Source organism: Gopherus flavomarginatus, chromosome 12, assembly GCF_025201925.1.
Source record: "Gopherus flavomarginatus isolate rGopFla2 chromosome 12, rGopFla2.mat.asm, whole genome shotgun sequence".
Lineage (NCBI taxonomy): Eukaryota > Metazoa > Chordata > Testudines > Testudinidae > Gopherus > Gopherus flavomarginatus.
The window spans coordinates 50,798,870-50,819,805 of NC_066628.1; the positions used below are offsets into that span (position 1 = coordinate 50,798,870).

Below are 20,936 nucleotides of genomic sequence, written 5' to 3' on the forward strand. Positions count from 1 at the left end.
GGCACCAACCAAACATCTTACGCCACACTCCACGTCCGCACGAGCCAAGGTCAAAAGAACAATCACAGTGATCTTTATTAGCAATAAATCCCCCCAGAAGAGCAGGAAGCTCCACTGCACAGTGACGGGACCACCCACAGCCCATCCCTCTGCGCTTTTCTAGGCCAGGTGGACAACGCCCCACATCCAAGGCATGCCCAACGCACAGACAAAACAGGGGAAGGCAAGCCTCTCCCACACCCCAATTCACCCCAGCAGCAGTTCTCAACCTGCGGCCCACTGGGCACACAGCTGCGGCCCACGTGACAGCCTCAGGGCCATACAGGTAGTACTGGATGCAGCCCACAATGGTAAATAGGTTGAGAACCACTGCACCCCAGCAAGCATCCTCACAAGCACATTCTGGGGCAGGCCCTGCAGCTCTCAAGCCTTAAACCAAGGTGTCTCCTTTGCTTTCAGACCAGGAGACAGACTCTCTGCCTGCTCCCAGCAAGCCACAAGCTGCACACCCATTTGGCACAGTGCAAGTCCTGTATTAACAAGGGTCCCAGCTCTGCTATCACCACAGGGGACACAGTCACTGCCAAATGCAGCTGGAGCCTCTGCCTTGCTCCCACAACATGCTCGAGCCTCGGGAAGGTTAATGGCTTTAAACACTGCAACAGATTGTCTTTGTGGACGCTGAGCACTCCGCTTCCTTCCCCTAGTGCCTGTGCCGCCCACTTGGGAAGTGATCTGAAGTTTGGTTCCCCTTCCCCTCTAGGGCCCAGCCCTGCTCCATTGAAATGAATGGGAGTTCGACCGTTGGCTTACACAGTAGCTTGATCAGGTCCCCGGTGCAGAAGCAGCCAATACACCCGTGTGGCACTACTGGGGATGGCTGTGGCATGGAGCTCTTGGCTAGTTCAGCAGATCCACAGCCTTCACCTAAGCACCCAAGAACCACCAACTCTCAACCCCAGAACACCTGAGTTAAGCTAGAAAAACAGCTCGTTCCCCTGACCTCATCCCTCCACCCCCACAGGTCACAGGACACAATCTGCTCCCACAGGGAAGGCAGCATGGAGCAATTGCATTGCATTTACTGACAACTTGTTTCTTTCACCAGAGTGCAGAGGAGCAGAAACTGGCAGGCGTCCCATCGTGGCTCAGGACCAGGTGACCATGAACTGCTCCCCCATTGGGAGAGAGAGTGGGATAATCAGGATCTGAGGAGACAAAGGGGAGCTCAGTGTCAGCGACAACAAACATCACAGCCTCTGGGGGCGGGGTGGCTGGAACAGCTCGTTTGGGAACCTGCTCTCCATCCGCAACAACTGCATCAGGGCAATGTGAATACCCTCTGCCCCCATGAGGGCACACCCCAAACACTGCCTTGTGGGAGAATGCTGGAGATGCTCTATCTATGGGATGCAAGGGGTGTAATGGTCCTATAGAGTTCTAGAGAACTCTCCCTGTGGCACACTTCCAGCCCCGTTAAATGGACACCCTAGAGAAGGCATCCCATTCGCTGCTGAGATCTTCAAAGTGATTCCCAGAGAACCCTGGATCTCATCCCCACTCAGCTCTCGAGGCCCCCTGTGACGAAGTGGGAATGTTCTTAATGTGTTCTCTGAACACTAAGTGGGGAGTATCGACCTGGGCAGGTTGCAGGGGAGTTTTGCTGGGACTGGCTGCATTGGGGATGGGAGACTTTCCTTGAGGGAGGATACCTGAGCATGTAACATGAGACCCCCGGGGGGGGGGCGGGTTGGAGGCCAGGTAACACCTCTGCCTGGGAAGCTGGGAAAAAGGCAGGGGGAGGAACCGGGGGAAGGCTGAGTGAGAAGGCTGGAGGGAGTTTCAGTTTGGAGCTGGCTGGGAAAATGGAGGGGAGCCCAGAAGGGCTCCCTTCCCCCCCCCCAAGATGGACCTAACTAAAGGGGGTCCTGTTGTCTGTACTGGCAAGACCTGTCCTGGACTGTGTTCCTGTCGTCTAAATAAACCTTCTGTTTTACTGGCTGGCTGAGAGTCACGGTGAATCGCAGGAAGCCGGGGGTGTACCTTGTCTCCCCCGACACTCCTTGACAACCCCCCATGAGGATCCCCACAGCCCACCACTCCCACAGCAAACAGCAGCAGCAAGGGTGACCCCCAGTAATGACACAGTATCAAGGCCCATTCTGCCACATGCTCCCTGGGGTCTCCACCTCTCCTCCACCCTTTCCAGGCCCCTCCCCTCCCCCAGAGATTCCAGGGATTCAGAGCTGAAGGGGCCCTGGATTGGTCTATTCTCCAGGCCACTTTTAAACGACTCCCCTCCACTGCACCCTCAGAATCCAGGCTGACCTCTCTCCTTGTCCCTCTCCCCCCAGCAGCAGCTTCAGCGCCAGCTGCCCGGGCAGGATGCTCCTCTGTGACTGTTCTCCCTGAGGTCCCTGCCAGAAGAGGCAGCCTCCCCTTTCCAAGGACAGGAATGAGACGTCTATTTTGCAGCCCTCAGAATAAGCAGAAAAGCAATGAGGCAGGAAGTGCAGGTGTCTTTACCTTGGTATCTGCGTTGTAGGAGAAATCGGAGACAGGGATGCCATTAGCTAGAACCCTCTGGGGCGGGCTGGGGACACCCAGCACTGTCACCTCCTGCAGCAACAGCCCATCCACCTGGCTGTTCACCCGCACCAACTCACTCAGCAGCACACCCTGCAACAGTTCCCCCAGGTAAGGTCTCCAAGCCAGCTGACATTCCCCCTCCAGCCAGGCTGGCTTGTACCGGGACTCCCTCCTCAGCCCACCTGCTCCTCCCCTCTGACACTACAGCAAAGTCCTGAGGTGGAGCTGGTGGGTCTCCGGCCCAGGTGACAGCGTGACATCAAACCCAGGCCATTTTCCCTGGAGAGTCAGGCAGGAGGAGCTGATCATGCCCTGATCCGTGCAGGCTCCACTGTCTCCTGGGCACAGATCCTCCTGGGGGAGGGAGGCAGGCCCACACCCAGCCCGAGAGGGAGGGACAGTCTCAGCAGCTACGCCATATGAGATCTCGCACTGGGGTAATGTTGCTCTGTTCCCCTCGTCACACAGTTTGCAGCCAGACATCTTGTACACAAGCAGGGCCGGCTTTAGGCCGATTCAGCCCATTCCTGGGAATTGGGCCCCGCGCCTTAGGCGCCTTTAAAATTTTTTTTTACTTACCCTGGCTGAGGTCTGCTCTGGGGTCTTCCATGGCCCCGCGGCCCTGGCTGGAGCTCTGGACCCTTTAAATAGCCCCCAGAGCCCTGGGATAGTGGGGGGCTCCAGGGCTATTTAAAAGGTCGGGGCTCCAGCTGCCTCTGCCACCCCGCCCTTTAAACAGCCGCCGGAGCCCCACCGCCCCCATGCATTCCCCAGGGCTCCTGCGGCTATTTAAAAGGTCCGGGGCGGGATAGAAGCAGGGGAGCCCTGGACCCTTTAAATAGCCCCCAGAGCCCTGGGATAGCGGGAGGCTTGGGGGTTATTTAAAGGGCCGGGACTCCAGCTGCCTCTGCTGCACCCCTGCTCTGCCTGCACCAGCCCCGCACCCCCCTGCCTGCAGCCAGCTCTGCACCCCGTGCCCACAGCCAGCCCCTGCCAAACCCCCTGCCCTGTCTCTAGCCAACCCCTGCCACACACCTCTGTGGCCCTGCCCAAAGCCAGCCAGCCCCCCCCCACATCCCTGCCCGCACCAGCCCTGCACACCCTGCCCTGCCCACACCCAGCCCCGCACCCCCTACCGTCTCCAGCCAACCCCTGCTGCACCCCTCTGCCTGAAGCCAGCCAGTCCCCTACTCCTCTGTCTCTAGCCCTCCCAACCCCTGCTGCATCCCCCTGCAGCCCTGCCTGAAGCCAGCCTGCCCCACACCCCCATCTCCAGCCAGCCCCGCACCCCTTGCCCTACCTGCAGCCAGACCCTACCTCCAGTCAGCCCCTGCCCTGCCTCCAACCAGCCCCATGTCCACTGCTGCCCTGCAGTTCCCAGGGCAGTAACCCTGCACACCTGCTTCAATGAGGGGGGCAGGGAGCAGCTGGGACCCACACATGTGCACACCCGCAGGGAGTGGCAGAGACCCACACATGTGAAATGGCGGTCATTAATAACCAATCAACAGCAAATATGATGCAATGTACATAATATATAATTGTATTATTTATATAGTTATGGAAAGTAAATAATACATGGAAGAAATGAAAGGCTTTTTTTTTTTTAAACACTTTTTTTTTTTTTAAGTCATCCCTGCCAGGACCCTGCCGAAAACATTCGAATTGGCCCCTGCACTTCCTAAAGCCGGCGCTGTACGCAAGATACCCTATTTATACAGCTTGCTGAAGGGGGTCTCGTTCTCCAGGACGGGGACATCCCAGGGCACAGGGACAAGCCCAGCAGAAGGAAGCTCTATCACCAGGTATTTTCCAGGCGTCTCACTAACCTATGGTGCTGGCCAGAAACGGAAGCCAAGGTCTAAAGTAGCCATGTCCACAGAGCCTGCCTCCGGCTGTGGGAAAATCCCAGACCTGAGTCCAGCCTCAGCGGCTTCCTTTGATTTTTCTAGCCTCGGGGCACAGACAGCACCACCGGGCACAGACTGTTCTGGGCTCTGCAGCCATTAGGGAGTGGCAGAGTCCTTCATCAGAGTGAGGAGACAGGCAGTGCCAGCGGCCCTGCTGTGCCATTCAGCAGCCACGTTGCCAGGACAGCCAGTGAGGCTCAGTACCCGGGTTGGGGAGAGGGGACCAGCAACGGCACTCGCTCTCCAGGAAAACTCGAGAGAAACCACCTTCTGCTTCGCTGTGCTGAGTGCTTCGGACGAGACAGCCCCTGCTGGGAACAGCCCCCCCACACACACACACTCTTTCCAGGTACAGCTGGGAGATTCCAACTGTCCAATCTTGTTTGCCCAGGAGACTAGACTGCAGAAACCCATGTGCAGAAAGCACAGCTACCAGCAGGCAAGCCAAGGCTCCGGATCCAGCACTTCAGTCTGGATCCTGCACCTCTGCAGTACACCCTAGGAGGCCCTGGAAAACTCCCTGGTTCTCGCTAGCGGCAGGGCACCATCCGCACCCTCCAGCACAGGGCAGATGTCACTCTTAGCATCCCTCCCCAACTCCCCCACCAAACTCACGTTCGTGGCCAGGAAGAGAATTTGAGTGTAGTCGCCCTTCTCAAACGTCAGCAGGCTCTCACCGTCGTCCCAGAACAGGTCGCCTCTGGCAAGCCCAGCCACTGTCAGGGCCACTACCAGGGTCATGCCCTTCTTCCGGCTCTCTGTGGTGGTGAAGCCAGGCTCCTAGGGAGATGCAGCCAGCAGTTAGAGGGGTTCTATGCAAAATAGTTCCCGGGGGTGGCCTCAGGCAGCTGCCGGCCAGGGCCCTGATATAAATTTACGTCTCCTGCCAGTCATCTTCTGGGTGCGAGGTCCCTCACTGCCTGACCCCAACACACCTGACTCTCCAGACGGGGCCAGTGTAGCAACAGCCCCAGTTTATAACAGCTAACCCTCTTCCCCTGTACATCACAGCCACTTTGGGACTCCCAGCCTATGAAAGCAGGGCAGGTCCTGAAGATCAGGGCCAATGTGCTTAGCAATCTGGTAGGCAGGAGGTCCTTGGGGCATGACCCAAACTGCATCCCCTCCTACAGAACCCATGGCATTTCCCCTCTGGAGGAGTTCAGAGCTTCAGCCCCAGAAACGCTATGGAGGGGGGTGCTGCTCACCAGCAGGATGGGCACCCAGTCCTGAAACCATGACACACTGGCCAGGATGGGTGTCACTCAGAAGCTGAATCCCACAGCGAGGCTGACAGCCCGCAGGTTTGCTCTCGGGCAGACACACCCTGCCCCAGGCAGCAGGCACAGCCCACGCAGCAAGAATCTATCGAATCGCATTCCCGGCCCATTTAGCAACTCACGCTTGTGCAGGTAACTCAAGATCTATGTTTGCGCAGCTTATTCTGCAACCTGCAGCTTGTCACATGGCTGACGTGAAGCAGCATCTCTACCCTAAGCTGGCGCCAGGCTAAGCAGTTAACATGCCCTTTCCTCAGGGTACATTTTAGAAGCTGGCACTGTCATATTGCCAAGTGTGCCAGGTGCCCTGAATAACTCCGATTTTCCCCACTCTGGTACCAACAAGCAGCGTGATAGCGAATGGACACGAACAGCATTCCCAGGCCAGAGCCCACGGTCCCATCAATTAAAAAAAAAAAGCCCTGGGGACACTCTGTCCCCACTCTGCAATCTCCTGCAGATGCCCAGCCTTTTGTCATCCATCTTCCATCCCTTCTCTCTTAGCCCCCGTTACGCTCAGGCCTCATGCACTCTGCCACCATGGATTCAGCACCAGAACCTAAGCTTTCAATTCAGAGTTAGGTGTTTCTTGCCCTTGTGGTTGCAAAGTGTTTTGGAAATAAGAAACAGAAAGCCTTACTGAAGACTGATTGAAACAACAGCTGAGAGTTGTTAGCTGCCCCATAAAGCTCAACAGGGTGTTGACTCTGAAACCTAAGGATGAATGCCATGCAAAAGCTTAACTATTTCATTACGGTTCATTTTAACACGGAAGCCTTGGCTATCTTCTCCTCACGGCCCTTCATGATACTAAATAATTCCTCCCTTTTCTCCTTTCCATTTCCTGCATGTTGTGATGTCTAGCAGGACGCCTCAGATTTAACTCTTAACCTTCTCATAAGAATCCCTCCACCTGTAAGGCCCTTTCTCTGACAACATTCTGCTCCCTCATCTTCTGCAAACATCCCCAGCCCTGCAGTTCATAAGCTGATTGACGCTCAAAGCTGCATGCACCTTCGCCAGAAAACCTCAGGCACGAGGTGCAACCGTGTGATGGAAGTCACGCCACCTGTGACTGTTGCCTCAGCAAAGGGATTGGGGGAACCGGGATTACACTGGAGGGGGAAATGGTTACTTGTGCCACATGGCAATGGTTCAGAAGAGACTCACTTGCAGAGGTAGAATGTGTCCTGCCCGCACATGGATGTTAATGGTGTCCAGTGGAGCTGGTAAGAGGACCCATTGGCCCTTGCTGTGAATGACGGAGCCCTGAAGAGCAACGGATAGAGAGAGGAAATCATTACACCCCATGGCACAGCTCATTAGCTAAGCCAAATCAAGCCAAACATCAGAGGCCTTGCAAACGCTATGAACAGGGAGGAACCTGGCATTCATGTGAGGATGGAGGTTCCCGGGAAGCCAGCAGCATGCAGGGAAAGCCAGGCCAACCAGGAACTGCATTAACAGACACCTGCTGGGATGTGACGGGGGAGCTGCGCATTTAGGAACGGAGGGGAGATGAGACCAGACCAGAGTTAGCTTACAGCGACGGCTGTTTGCTGGTGGAAGGCCAAGAACCCACGTTATTCCAAAGAGCACCGGCTGTACCGCGTACTTACTGCCATCAGGTTATACCAAGTCTCTATGGGGAAGTAGCCACTGACTTTGGTCTTCCCTGCCTCTAGCACTGGCGTGATGAGGAGCCCTGCTCCCCACATGAACTGGCGGTCAACACTCAGGGTGTTCGGGTCCGCGGGAAACCTGCAGAATGGATCCGGGTGAAGCCTGTATTCTAACACCGAGTACACTGTCCCTTCAGAGCCCCTGCACTGCCAAGCACCTGCTGCTTGGGTGGAGACGGGACGCACGACTGTAACAGTGGCAGCTGTGCTACGCCAACCCATGCACTGGACTGAATGCTGGCAGGTGCCAATCCCCGTGCCATGCCCCCAGCCCCCAATTAGACACCCAGACCAACCCATCCACCCTGCTGCGGGCCCGGTAGGATGCTCACTCCAGGAAGAGGGGTCGTGCTACCGTCTCCCCTGCAGAGTGGGCCTTGTGGAAGAGGGTGTAGAGATACGGCAGCAGCGAGTATCGCAGGAAGAGGGCCTTCCTCATGGCCTCCTGGGCTGCAGGGCTGAAGGCGTACGGTTCCTGGGGCTACGAGAGAGGAGGAGTCTGGCTGAGAAACTAGGAGGGTGCAGGCAGATCCCACTGTAAGGATCAGACCTTTTCCTGTAGCCATATTGTAAAGCCCAAGGCCTTTGTCTGCAGCCATCTTAGGAGAGCAGCAGCCATGAGCTGAGAAGCAGGAAGTCACAACCTCACATCCCACCTAAATTACATTAAAACAATGGAATATCAGGCTGCTAGGAAGGAAATCCTGTCCTACCAGCACCCACTATCACCAGATACAGAAACAGATCTTAAGGTGGTTAAAGGAAAAACAGTCTGACAGCATCCTGTCCGGCAAAAAATCACTTCTCAATAGCTGTGGTTGTGAAATCCTCATTTCTTTATTGTTTTGTCCACACTGTCTATGGTTTGCTTGTATAGTCTGTCTGCTTCTTTGTTTGTTTGTCTGTTACATAATTAATTTTGCTAGGTGTAAATTAATTAAGGTACTGGGGTAGGACTGTTAGATAATTTTGTTAGGATTGGTTAGTAAAATTGTAGTAAAACGATTGGTTAAGGTACAGCTAAGCTGGACTCAAGTTTCACTATATAAACTGGGGTCCAAAAAGAAGTTATTGGGAACTTCCAAGATCAGGACACAGCCCAGGATCAGAGCTGCCAGACCTCAACACCCTGCTAGCACCACGCAGAAGCTGGAGGCCGCGGACGACGTGATCCTGACTGGCCAGCAGGGCAAAGTTCATCTGCCTTATTGGGAGTGGTGAACACTGTGCAGGTAGCGTGTGCAGCCTGCTTTGGTAATGGTAATAAAGAGAGGGTACATAGAACAACACTGTGTAAGGCTCTTTCACTGGTAAAAGACCTTGCAAACCCACAGAGTGTAAGGTGACACCCTGAGCCCCAGGACCAGGGTGTATGGGGGAGGGGTTCCCTAGAGCGTAAGGTGACACCCTGAGCCCCAGGACCAGGGTGTATGTGTGGGGGTTCACTAGAGTGTAAGGTGACACCCTGAGCCCCAAGACCAGGGTGTATGTGGGAGGGGTTCCCTACAGTGTAAGGTGACACCCTGAGCCCTAGGACCAGGGTGTATGTGGGGGGGGGGGGGTTCCCTAGAGTGTAAGGTGACACCGAGCCCTAGGACCAGGGTGTGTGTGTGTGTGGGGTTCCCTAGAGTGTAAGGTGACACCCTGAGCCCCAGGACCAGGGTGTATTGGGGGGGGGGTTCCCTAGAGTGTAAGGTGACACCCTGAGCCCTAGGACCAGGGTGTATGGGGGGGGGGTGCCCTAGAGTGTAAGGTGACACCCTGAGCCCTAGGACCAGGGTGTATGGGGGGGGGGTTCCCTAGAGTGTAAGGTGACACCCTGAGCCCTAGGACCAGGGTGTATGGGGGGGGGTTCCCTAGAGTGTAAGGTGACACCCTGAGCCCTAGGACCAGGGTGTATGGGGGGGGTGCCCTAGAGTGTAAGGTGACACCGAGCCCTAGGAGCAGGGTAAAGGTGGGCACCGCTAGAGAGTGCGAGGAACAGAATTGTGTGCAGGTAACGAGGGGTAGAGGCCCGTGCTGCCCTATGGTCCCAGTGCAGAATCGAGCCCAGGAGAGCGGCAGGGCCTCAAAGGTCACAGCATGTCAGTGACCAGGCCAGCAGCGGGACCCAGATCTCCTGAGTCCCAGTCCTGAGATCAGCATCAGTCCTCATCGGCTTCCCAGCACTTAACATGAGACTAGCATGGAAACACTCCGTGGAGGAGCCCTTCCGGGCCCCTTCATCCAGCAGAGCAGCCATGCAGGGCACAGACCTGTGCCCTGTCCCTCCAGGTCTTTTTTAGGAAACACACCTTGCCAGGACTCTGTTCTGGCCTCCTCCCTGGTCACAACCCTCCAGCTCCCGCCCCACACACACTCCTCCAGCTCCCTGGAATCACCACTGGCTGAGAAGGAAGAACTGGGCTTTGCCAGAGGAGTCCAGCTTGGCCATGAGATTCCCTCCAGCGCTCCCCGCACAGGCACCAGGCTCCTACCTGCCCTCACCTTGTTGCCGTGGTCGTTGTGGTTCCGCATGAAGGGATAGAAGGCGCCCAGCTGAGTCCAGCGTACACACAGCTCCTCAGAGGTGTCACCCAGAAAGCCGCAGACGTCCGCCCCCACCAGTGGCACCCCGTAGAGGTTGAAGAGCAGCACCTCTGGGAAAGGGGGGAACACAGTCTCTGAAGCATGGAAAACACCGTGACCCCGGGCACGCTGGAGAGGACTAGGGCAAATGCCCATCTTTCCCCCTTCCCACAGGGGGACTGGTGCTGACTCATGCCCAGGGGATAGACCCAGAGACTACACCTGTGGTCGTGGCACATCAGCTATGGGAAGTGGCTGCTCTCAGCCACCATGCAGCTCTCCCAGCTGCCAGTCTATTAACCCAAGGAAGATCAAGAGTGGGAACTGCCCATCTGGCTGGTCTGACGATGAGGCTGCTGGGGAGAGAGCTGCAGTCCTAGGAAGGGGCCAGGGGAAGACAGAGGAGGAGATGGAGAAGCTGCAGGCAGGGCCCCAGGCTCACTAGCAGGAGACAACATGCTGGGTCTCCGGGCTGGCTGCCTCTGGCATGAGACACATCATGGGGCAGAGGGAGAGATGAGGATTATTGGGGGGCCCAGAGTAAGGAGAGGAACTGGCAATACCAAATAGTTCCTCTCCTCCCTGCAGCCTTAGAGGAAAAACCTTTCATCAGGCAAATTCCCTGCAGCTGGGTTCTCGGCATACAGCCCCAGTTCACCATGCCCAGGGCAAATATCAGGCCCCATGGTAGCCATTATACACATCCTCTCGCTAACCCAGCTCTGGGACACACAGCTCCTTCTATATCCTCCTTCCCTGAACAAGATAGAAGGGATCTGCCATGCTGCAGCGACTCTCCAAAGGGACACATCATGGCCTCGGAGAAGCTGGGATGGCCAGGGCCCCTTTAACCCCATCTCCTCCCTGGCTCTGGGAACACATCCTTCTTGTGAGAGTCCTCAGTGGGCTCCACCATTGCTAGGTTAGTACCAAACCCACAGGGCATGTCCCAGCTGCACCGCGATGCGTCACTGGGGCAGGCTGCCCAGTTCAATGGGAGCAGAATGAATGGAGCAGGGACACCACCTCGGACCGGGGGTGCGAGGGGAAGGAGTAAAGACAGCACATGACCCAATGAAGCAGATCCCTGAGAGGAAGGTTCTCAGGCTCACATCAGTGCTAGGAAATCCCAGTGACCAGTGCAGATTTATGAACCCAGGCAGCCTGGACCCTGTATTCTAGGAGACAGGCTTCCCCTTGGACTTTCCTGTCACAGCAGAGCTAAATTGCAGAGGTGATTTCACCACACTCCCATCCCTGCCTAAATGGAAGGGAGCTGCTCGAAAGGTGCCCTCAGCAATAGGCCTCAGCTTGGCCTCACTGATTCTCTTGGCCTGACACAGCCCTGTCTGCCGAACCCCAGGGCATGTCACAAGTATCCTCCATTTCGCCCAGCCTTCCTGGGGCAGGCAGGCTGATTGCAGGGGGTGACGAGGGGGGTGGTGCGCCCTGCGGAGGTTTACTGGGCATGGATGACTGCACCTGAAATGCAGCAGGAAGGCACCTAGAGATTGGTGCCAGGCAACATCAAGTTATTAAATTACTGCAGAGCTCACTGCACAGGGCAGGAGGGGCAGGGGCTCCCAGACGCTGTCCAAGGGGGTTAGCTGACATGACGGGGAAGGGAAGGGGCCTAGAGGGATCAGGTCAGGGCTGTGGCACAGGACACGAACAGTGATGGGGATACCTGGGATAGAGTAATACAGCTGCTCCCAGCTGCTCCTGACATCCCCAGTCCAGTGGCCAGCGAAGCGGCCGTGACCAGCAAAGGTTGACCGCGAGATCACGAAAGGGCGCTTCCCTCGCACCCTCACCAGCGCACTTGGGGAAAGGAAACAGATGAGTCAGGCCAGTAGCAGGAGTCTCCCCAGCTCAGCACATGCATCCGTCTCCTCCCAGCACCCAGCGCGGCTCAGCCGGCGGGGGACAGGGATTCAGCCACCTACAGCACAAGCCCCTGCCAATGAAGCAAACTTGAGACACACTGAGGCAGACGCCCTGCGTAGGGTGTGCAATGGAATCACCTCTTCTAAACCTGCCCATGCACCGTGGAACCCAGGAGTCTTGCCAACAGCTCTCAGCCTAAGACACTGGAGCCAGCCTTACGCAGGGGCAGGGGATGCTGCCCAGGGGGACCCTGCTCAAGCTGGGCCCTTCTCACTCCCTTCTGTCCATCCCAGGAATTCAGCTGACAGCTCCCCAGCCCTGAGCGCAGAATCACAGCCCTGAAGGAGGGCGCAGCCTGAGCCCGCTGGCTCCAGTAGACACACGTCAGCTCAGAGTCAGCCAACACTCTTCTCCATGGCCCCCAGCTCTGGGACTCAGGAGATCGAGTTGCACAGCACCCAAGAGGCTTGAAGCAGTTAACATGCCCCCCTAGTGTTGGCAACTCAGACGGCACAGGACATTTCTGGGCCTGTCATGCCAGGGGGAGCGGAGGGGCTTGGGCATATCTCAGGGCAGGGCAGGCTGCAGGGGAAGCAGATCAGCAGAAAACCTGCACAGTTAAAATGAGAACTTCAGACACTGGGGGAAACTCTCCCAATAAACAGACCAGGACGCCAGAGGGCTGGGAACAGCTCCTGCCATATCTCCGCCCATCCAGCCTCCTGCCACACAAGGCCAGAGTAATGGGCTACAGTCTGCTTCTGCATCCAGGAGTGGCCGGCAGCTGGCACTGCCATGGGATGGGGAACCACTCATAATGCATCTGGCCACTTGCACAAAGCTGCAGTGAAGCATCTCTCCTGGGCCAGCTGATGGCATATCACGTCTGGCTGCCACAGCCTCCCATCAGCGAAAGGCCGCAGCTCGAACCAGTCGCATCTGCAGTCAGCCCTGCAGCAGCAGCCCCTGGAGCCCGCCTCCCCGAGGTTTCTCAAGGGCTGGCCCCCAGCATTGAGCAGATTCCTAGGAGCCAGCCGCCCGCCCGCCCGCCTGTTGTGTTGTCCCCTCTTCAGGAGCCTGTGGTCAGTGCCAGACGTACTCGTGGGAAGCGATGGCCTCCGTCAGCCCATACAGACTGTGGAGGTTGTAGTGCGAGGACAGATACTGCTGGCTGGAGGCACAGATGGTCCCAGCCCGCAGGCTGCCCCCCAGGACACCTGCAAGGAAAGAGGAAATGGGTGAGTCCCAGGGCTCCATGCAGCCTGGATGGAGCAGTCCTGTACCTGCAGGGAACACACCCTGGCAGGTTGAGCATGAGTCCTCAGCCCCCATGCCACTTGAGGGGTGCCAGTACTGTACGGCCTCAGGCCCAGGGGGCTGCTGGCAACTCCTGAGGGCAGCTGAAGTTTTCTCTGGCACCCCGTTCTCCTGGAGACGGGCACGTCGCCACCGAGGAAAGGGGAATTGACCATCAGCATGCCTAGGGCTACAGCGGGAGCAGAAGCAGGTCTCTGGACTCAGCCTCCAGCTGCCTGAGCAGAGAGAACAGGAACCAGCCTGGACTCCGCAAGTCTCCCAGCTCAGCCTCCCCGAGACCCGAACCAGGTTTGCTTCATCATGCAGCCTCCAGCTGCTTCCCTGCTCTTCTGCAACAGCCGCCCGTGTCTCCTTCACACACAGGCTTGGTGCAGCACCGGAGAGTGGTGGGATGCATGCCTGGATGCCTCCAGGACAGTCATTGGATAGCAAGGCCAGCCGCTGCTGGGGTGCAGGGACTCAGGGCCCTCTTGCCTCACTGGTTCTCTTGCCCCTGCATTTGCTAGCAGAAGGCTCTTTGCCCACAGTTCCTTACCTGGCACATAGGGTGGGTTTTCCAGTTTGTTGTTTGGGCAGCCGTCCAAGGAGCCCGCCACAAAGTTGGATGGCTCATTCATGTCCTGGCAAGAGAAGGGACTTTCGTTTCTGGACCAGGATGCTGGCAGATGTGTAGGGAATCAGAAGTATTGTGGATTCAGCACCACCCCCCCCACCCTCCCCTAGGGCTCCAGTTCCAAATCCCCATCCTGCCCCAGGTGCCCTGGGTCCCGGCAGGGCAGAGAGAGGGAAGTCACTCACAATCCACATGCCGTCGAAGGGCACCTGGTCATGGAACTCCTTCACCATGTCGTGCCACCACCGGAGAGTCTCTGGGTTGGTGAAGTCTGGGAAGACGGTCGGGCCAGGCCATACCTGGGAGGCAAAGGAAGAAGCAATTGAGGGGGCTAAATTACTCACCCCCCCACCTCTATCTCACACCATGTTCCTGGACTCGGACACCACTGGAGCCACACTTGTCAGCATGACTCTGGCCATCTAGACAGTCTCCAGCCCTCTCCCTCTCTGCTCGACGGCTGCTGGCTCCAGTGACCCATGCACATGCTAAGGAGAGTGGAACGGGCGCTGGGGCAGGGTCAAGGGCCTCTGGTGATGGCAGGGGACACTTCCTATGAGTTCGGAGAGAGGGAGACTCCTCCTCCCTGGGGAAAAAGGTCTCTGCTTTGGCTGGGGACACTGGGAGGTGACCAGAGCTCCACTCAACCCAGAACACAGACTGGGAGGTTTGACACCAGTGGGACATGGGCTCTGCGCTTTAACATCTTCATCCACCCCCGGAGACCCCTGGTTTCAGCTCCGACACTGACTCATCTCCTGCTCCAGGCCCAGGACTCACTTTCCCAACCAGCGGCTTCCCTGTTGCATTTCGGATGAACACCCCTCGTTTCAGCCCATCGTCGTAGGGTTTGTAGCTGCCGGGGGGCCCCGAGCTGCTGATTGCTGGATCCTGATAGGGAAGAAATGTGAGCAGCTCACTGATCGGTGAGAAGGAAAAGGAGAGAAACGTCATGCTCTCGGAGAGAGACGAATGCGATTCCCCAGAGCCTATGTGTAGGTCCTCGGGCGGAACCCAACCCTTGACTACTGCACAGTGCCGCCAAAGGGCGAGACAGACACTGGTGACCAGAAGGCCAGGATGGAGCCCGAGGATGTGGTGCAAACTGAATTCAAGGAACTGCTGAGCAGCAGGTTTCAGGGAGGTTACCAAGTTCTTTGCTTTACCAGGGTCACTGCGTGACTCACATGCCGCATTGGCAACACCTCCGCAAGCGAAGCACAACCCATGTTCCCCCAGTCGGCTTTCCTTGCCTCGGCCTGGTCTTCAGAAACAGGATCAGACCAACAACCAAAGCTAACTCCTGCCAGCTACAGCCAACCCTCCCCCGCAGCCAGGGAAACTGACTCTCAACAGGGCATGGGGAGACAAAGGGGTATTTCCAAGGTGGTTTACTCCACGTTCTCAGGTTCCACTGGTCCCCTCTCCAGGGGCATTCAACCATCACCAAAAATCGTTTGGGTTGGTGATGCGCCAGCCTGAGCCCTGGTAGCCAAACCCAAGTCACCACTCGGGCTGTGGCACGTTTGATTCCCAAATTCCCAACACTGAAGGGGAAGGTGGCAAAGGGAGGACACGGGATGACGAGGCAAAGCGCAGAGTCCTGGGGCCAACCATCCAGAGGTAAGAGAACAGGAGGCTGGCGTTCAGGGCTTCACTTACCACGATCATGACGTACCTCCGGCCGCTTTGGTGAAACTCCTGCACCATGTCCGGATAGTCCTTGAAGTTGTTCTTGTTAAAGGTGAAGTCTCTCCTGGCATCTGTATAATCTAGGTCGTTCCATTGCACATCCTGCAAAGGCCGAGACCCCAGTGTCAGAGAGGGACTGGGACAACCCCCAGCCACACACAGCCTGGCGACCCACCCACCATGGCCACTCGGCACCGTCACCCTACTCCCCACCCCCTTGCTGTCTGGCTCAGCACCTGCGTTGGTTGCCTTGAGCTGGCTCAGGGTTGGCTCATTTCATGGCTCCATAGCAAGAGGTGCTGCTGCCAGGGGACGCAGCCTGTCCTAAGAGAGAACCAGACCTACCAAGGGGAACTGTGCTGCTGTCATGTTCTTCACAGCCTGCCGGGTCGCAGCGGTGGAGGAGTAGCCCCAGCGGCACAAGTGGAATCCCAGGCCCCAGTAGGGGGGCATGAACGGGTACCCTGGAAGTTAGGAGGAAGCAGATGAGAGTAGCCTAGAGATGTGGAAACGGATTAAACCCAATTCACTCGGCAGCCTCCTCTCCGGCTACCCTGAGAGCAGGGTCCTGACTGACGGCCACCCACTGGCACCTGCCTCCACCAACAGCAGGCAGCAGAAGGGACACAGAGACCTTCAGAGCCAATGATGTGGCCCCTTGCCCTCCCCAGCGTGCTCTGGAGAACAGATGTCGGGACGGAGCTGGACTTTGCTTTAGATGCCGAGGCCCCAGCACGGACAGTCCTGATGCACTGGGCAAAGGAGGAAGCAAACGGTTCACCAGCTGTGAAGCCGCTCATGCCCTGTCAAGACTGCCCAGCCCAGCCCAGCCAGGAGACTCACAGCTCTACTGTTTGCTCCCAACAAAAGCCGCATCAGGGCAAGGCCCAGCCTCTCTCCCAGAGGCTAGCGGAGCAGGAAGGCAGCTCCGCCGAACACCCTACCGATGACATCCAGGTACTGCCGGACCACACTCTTGGGGTCAGGGCCCAGGAAGACATAGAAATCCAGAATGCCACCTGTTGTTCTCCAAGTCAGGGCTGGGCTCGGCTGCAGCACCACATCTGCAAGGCAAACAGGAGCAAGCTGGCTGAGAACACAGCCCAGGAGCATCGCTCTGGTCACGTCCAACAACATGTGCCTTCCCCCTACAACCACAAAGCTACCAAGACCGGCAGCCAACCACATGTGGAGCCACTTCCACAAGTCTCTGCTCATCCGCACTAGCCATGGGCAGGTGTAATGACACCGCCTGTGACACAGGAGGAAATGCAGTCCCTGAATCCAAGCCGCTGACCTCAAACACCTCTGAGGGCTTGTCAGCTGGCCGGCTTCCCCCGAGCCGTTCACAATAAAGGCAGGAGTGGCTGGTAGCAAGGCACGTACCCATCGCGTTGCTGTTCAGCAGGAAGACTCCATGGGCCAAGCCGCCATCCTCCACCACCAGGTAGAACGGGTGAGAGCCATAGAGATTGACGTAAGGCTAAAGTACAGCAGAGCGTGTAGTGTCAGTGATACTCGGGCAAGGCACGGTTAACAGGAAGCAATGCAGCAGCCAGCCCTCCGGCACATGGCTGGGTACACAGCTGGGTAGCTTCTCATCCCCGATTTTCAGGGCTCACCTGCTGGGCATTCACATAGTCAGGGCACCAGTGCTGGGCGCTCCCATGGCGCCAGCCACACATCCTGCCTCGGATTCTTGCTGCTCTTTAGTAGCAGGCAGCAATGGGGATTTATAGAAACATAAGCAAGCTCTGTGGTGACGCGGCTTGTTCTCCTACAGCCCCAAACTCTCCCTGCTGGCTGTAAAACACGCTCTTAGCGCTGGCAGCAGGGTGAGACTCAGGGAGCTTGTGACACACGGGACAGTCCCCTGGGTCCCTATTGTACACACCTGGGTTGCTGGTAGGTGGCACAGAGAAATGAGCTTGCCCAGGGAGAGATCTCCCAAGGGACTGGAACCAGGGGCCCCCAACAAGCTGTGAGAAGCATTAAGCTGACGGGGCCAAGCTCACCTGCATTTGCAGGAGAAGAGACACTCCTGAGTGTCCGAGAGCTGAACCCAGGTACCCTAAACCCTAACTATGGGAACAATAGCACCAGCATCCCACTGCCAGGCTGGGTGCCAAGCTCTATCCTAGAGAGCTCGTGAGAGCTCAGGCTTGAGAGAAACCTCAAAAAAAGGTAACGTTCATTTGAGAGCAAGAGCCCTGGAACTGGGGTCAAGAGAAACACATGGAGCTGACAGCCCATATTAACATCGCAGGGACACTCACAATGGGCCTCCGTCCTTCCTGCCAGGCCCTGCATGCAAAGCTGAGTAATTACTAAGCAGGACTTTGTGCTATCCCTTACCGTGGGCGCCATGTCCCGATTCCAAAGGGTGACTTTGGTCCAATTGACATTGAGGGCAAGTGAGGTCAGGTGCTCCCCCAAGCCAGAGATGAAATGGGATGGCAGGGAGGTGGAGATCTGGAGGAACTGGTCAGCAAAGAAGAGGGGAGCAACTGTGGTGTTCAATCTGCCAACGAGAAATGGAGACTCCCTGAAGGCAGACAGCAAATTCCACAGGGAGCTAAGCTAGGAATGCTTGCTTAGAAGCAGCTCTTCCACCCAGACAGACCTTCAAGCCGTCACATGCTAGATACCAGGCAGAGGAAGGAGCCTCTAAGCCAGGGAAATGGCAGCTACTCGGGAAAGGAGAAAACGAAAGCTTCCAGCTGGAATCGTGTGTGATCACAGAAAGTGCAGTCTTTTCCCCAGCTGTGAATTGCACAGGGGGCAGGGGGAGCAGCAAGGGAGTGGGGAGCCAGGGCCCCAAACCCCAGCTGAGGCCTAGAATCACTGCTTCACCCCGAGCAAGGCACTGAGTCACCTGGTGCCTTGGTCAACACAAGCTATGGATTCCGGTACGATGAAAACAGGAAACTCACTGACAGCAACATGCTGCCTCTGCTTCCATCACTTCACACTGCACCTGGTTCACAAAACCCAGATAACTGCCCTGTGGGCCTGGCCAGTTCCTGATGCCAGTGGAACCATTTCTTCCCAGGGCACCTGTGGCATAACAGGCAGGTACAGCTGCAGCGGCCTCTCTGTCTCGAGGGAGAGTAAGTCAAGTGAGGTAGCGACAATACAAAGCCAAGGATCAGGCGTCCCGAGAGGGGTGCAACGAGAGGTTACTCTGATTATAGCTGGGCAGTAATGACACTTCCCACTTGTAGCCCATCCCCACCTTTGGCAGTGGCTGGGCCCAGGCTCCAGAAGGGGGTGAGTCAGAAGGGAATATTTTGTTTCAGGAGGGTGGAAGCACTTACAGAACCTGCCCGCTGGATTCCCTGAATACCATCAGGCCAAAGGGGTCAGCTGAGAACTGCACACTGTATAGTTTAGAGGTGATTTGGCCTCTCGCTTTTGGAGTTTCAAGTGGCACTTCATAGCGTTTGTTTGCTGGATCCCTGAGCTGCGAGAGAGACCGAGAGAGCTTTACAGGCTGGAGCAAGTGACATTTCATTACAGTAAACTATGAGGCTGACCCAACGCCCTGTAGGCGACCAGTCACCCTGAAGGGCAGAAAACCCCCCAGCTCCGAGAACTGCTCAGCAAGGGAAGTAATGCCTAAGGGCTGTAGGCAGAAACTCATTGTTCTGCGCACACCCCTCACCCAGCACCGCAGCTAGTGACTCCTGCAGCCCAAGCCCCATTGTGGCTGGCTAAAGCACCTACTGACCGTGAAGTGGAGCCTGCCATCCGTCTCAAACACCACATCCAGCCGCAGAACCATTATGTCTTCTGGGAAGAAGGTGGGAACAGTGCGGGTCAGGCTGGCAGTATAACCTGTCTCTGTGGCACTCAGGTTCTCCACCTTGTAACTGGGGTAGCTGGCTGGGAAGAAACACCAGGGCTGCCAAATCGCAGGGCCCCTAGGGGAAACTGGAACATAGCAGCAGCCGCGAGCCTCACACTCTGCTCTGGAGAGAAGTTTTTCAGGTGCACAGTCAAATCGGCCATCTGGAGAGATGTCACACTGCAAGGGCCCTGATGCAGCAGCGCCTGGGGTCTCCAGTTGCCCTCTCCACCTCCGATACCACGTCCGTCCTTCTCCATTAGCACTACCAGATCTGTGGGTTGTCTCTGGCCCCGGGGGGTCTCGGAGGCTCGCAGCAGCCACAATGACTTCATGGACATTGAATATGGTGTGTAGAGCAACTGTTGCAAGCAGGGCAGCAATACTGATGACAGACAACTGCAGCACGGTGCAGGAAACCTTGTGGCAGATGGGGAAATTCTCTGCCTCCTTCAGTCTCACTGGGGGCATTGCGGGGCTGGTGAGCAAGTGCCCCTACAGCACAGGAGAGCCTGCCCAGGCAGCCAGCTAGATGGGGACAGAGAGAAGCCCGCAGTCAGTTTTTACACATGAAGGTCTAGTGGGATCCTCGAGTGAACTGATCAAGCCCCACCACATCTTCACACAGCCCACAACCTGTGGAACTCCTTGCCTGAGGAGGTTGTGAAGGCTGGGACTAGAACAGGGTTTAAAAGAGAACTGGATAAACTCATGGAGGACAGGCCCATCAGTGGCTATTAGCCAGGATGGGCAGCAATAGTGTCCTTAGCCTCCGTTTGCCAGAAGCCGGGAATGGATCACTTGGTGATTCCCTGTTTTGTTCTGTTCATCCCTCTGGGGCACCTGGCATTGGCCACTGTCGGCAGACAGGACACTGGGCTGGATGGACCTTTGGCCTGACCCGCTGTGGCCGTTCTCACGATGCCAGGGGCCCCCGCTCCCAGGGCACCAGGGAGGCAACATGGGCACCGCATGCCCGGCAGGACAGGGAAGCCCAGTGGAGGCCTCCCGCCCCATCCCCGGCGGGGGGAGGAGACGCCCCCGCCTCCCCCAACCCCGTACCTGGCTCCGCTCCCAGCTGCAGCGGCCGGATCGGGGCCGGGGGCACCCCTGCGATCACGTGAGCAGCCAGTCAGCTGAGCCCCGGCCGAGTCACGTGAGGGGGTGGCCCCCGCCCGCCAATGGGGCGGGCTGGCTCCGCCCCGCCGGCCGGGCGGTCTCACGGCGGGGGCGGGGCCGGGGCGTCGCGCTGATTGCGCGCAAGTCACGTACACCCGTGACCTCACTGCCGCGGGTAGCCGTTCCCACGCGCGGAGCTCAAAAGCACGTTGTTAAAGGCGGTGGGCATGATCCACGGGGTGCAGTGGGGAAACTGAGGCCCAGAGCGGTAGCGATTTCTCCACAGCCGAGCAGTAAGTCAATAAAACAAACACAACACAGAAGAGATGCCAAGCAACCCACTGAAATGAAATAAAAGGAAATCTGAAATGGATGAAGATGCAGGGCTCATTTCCTCTTTTTCCTACACAGGACTGTGAAATAAACAGCTGT

The 20,936-nt window shown here is 57.1% G+C and overlaps 1 protein-coding gene across 2 annotated transcripts; it reads right to left on the minus strand.

Annotated features, from left to right (window-relative positions):
- Nucleotides 1-50: 50 nt before the first annotated feature.
- Nucleotides 51-20,552, minus strand: GAA (alpha glucosidase). 2 transcript variants are annotated; one of them, XM_050921068.1, is made up of 20 exons: nucleotides 20,448-20,552; nucleotides 19,269-19,913; nucleotides 18,856-19,001; nucleotides 17,894-18,059; nucleotides 16,925-17,021; nucleotides 16,483-16,602; nucleotides 15,884-16,002; nucleotides 15,509-15,640; nucleotides 14,627-14,737; nucleotides 14,032-14,145; nucleotides 13,769-13,853; nucleotides 13,016-13,133; nucleotides 11,717-11,850; nucleotides 9,949-10,100; nucleotides 7,794-7,942; nucleotides 7,399-7,540; nucleotides 6,950-7,048; nucleotides 5,115-5,279; nucleotides 2,527-2,679; nucleotides 51-1,208 (listed from the first exon to the last, which is right to left on the minus strand). In XM_050921068.1, exons 2-20 carry the CDS (start codon nucleotides 19,854-19,856, stop codon nucleotides 1,149-1,151), a joined length of 2,850 nt encoding a protein of 949 aa, XP_050777025.1. In that variant the 5' UTR covers nucleotides 19,857-19,913; nucleotides 20,448-20,552; the 3' UTR covers nucleotides 51-1,148. The 2 variants fall into 2 exon arrangements, with proteins under 2 accessions (XP_050777025.1, XP_050777026.1); XM_050921069.1 differs by lacking the exons at nucleotides 51-1,208; nucleotides 2,527-2,679; nucleotides 7,399-7,540 and having other exon boundaries at nucleotides 5,146-5,279.
- Between the last annotated feature and the right edge of the window lie 384 nt (nucleotides 20,553-20,936).

What these genes read in the sequence shown, in the direction of transcription:
- GAA (XM_050921068.1), bottom strand. Translation starts at nt 19,856, where the DNA reads ATGCCCCCAGTGAGACTGAAGGAGGCAGAGAATTTCCCCATCTGCCAC. An exon ending in CAGCAGCACAGTTCCCCTTG is followed by an intron (nt 15,641 to 15,883) that starts GTAGGTCTGGTT and finishes CGGCCTTTGCAG; the next exon opens with GATGTGCAATGGAACGACCT. An exon ending in GCTGTATTACTCTATCCCAG is followed by an intron (nt 10,101 to 11,716) that starts GTATCCCCATCA and finishes CCCCTTTCCCAG; the next exon opens with AGGTGCTGCTCTTCAACCTC.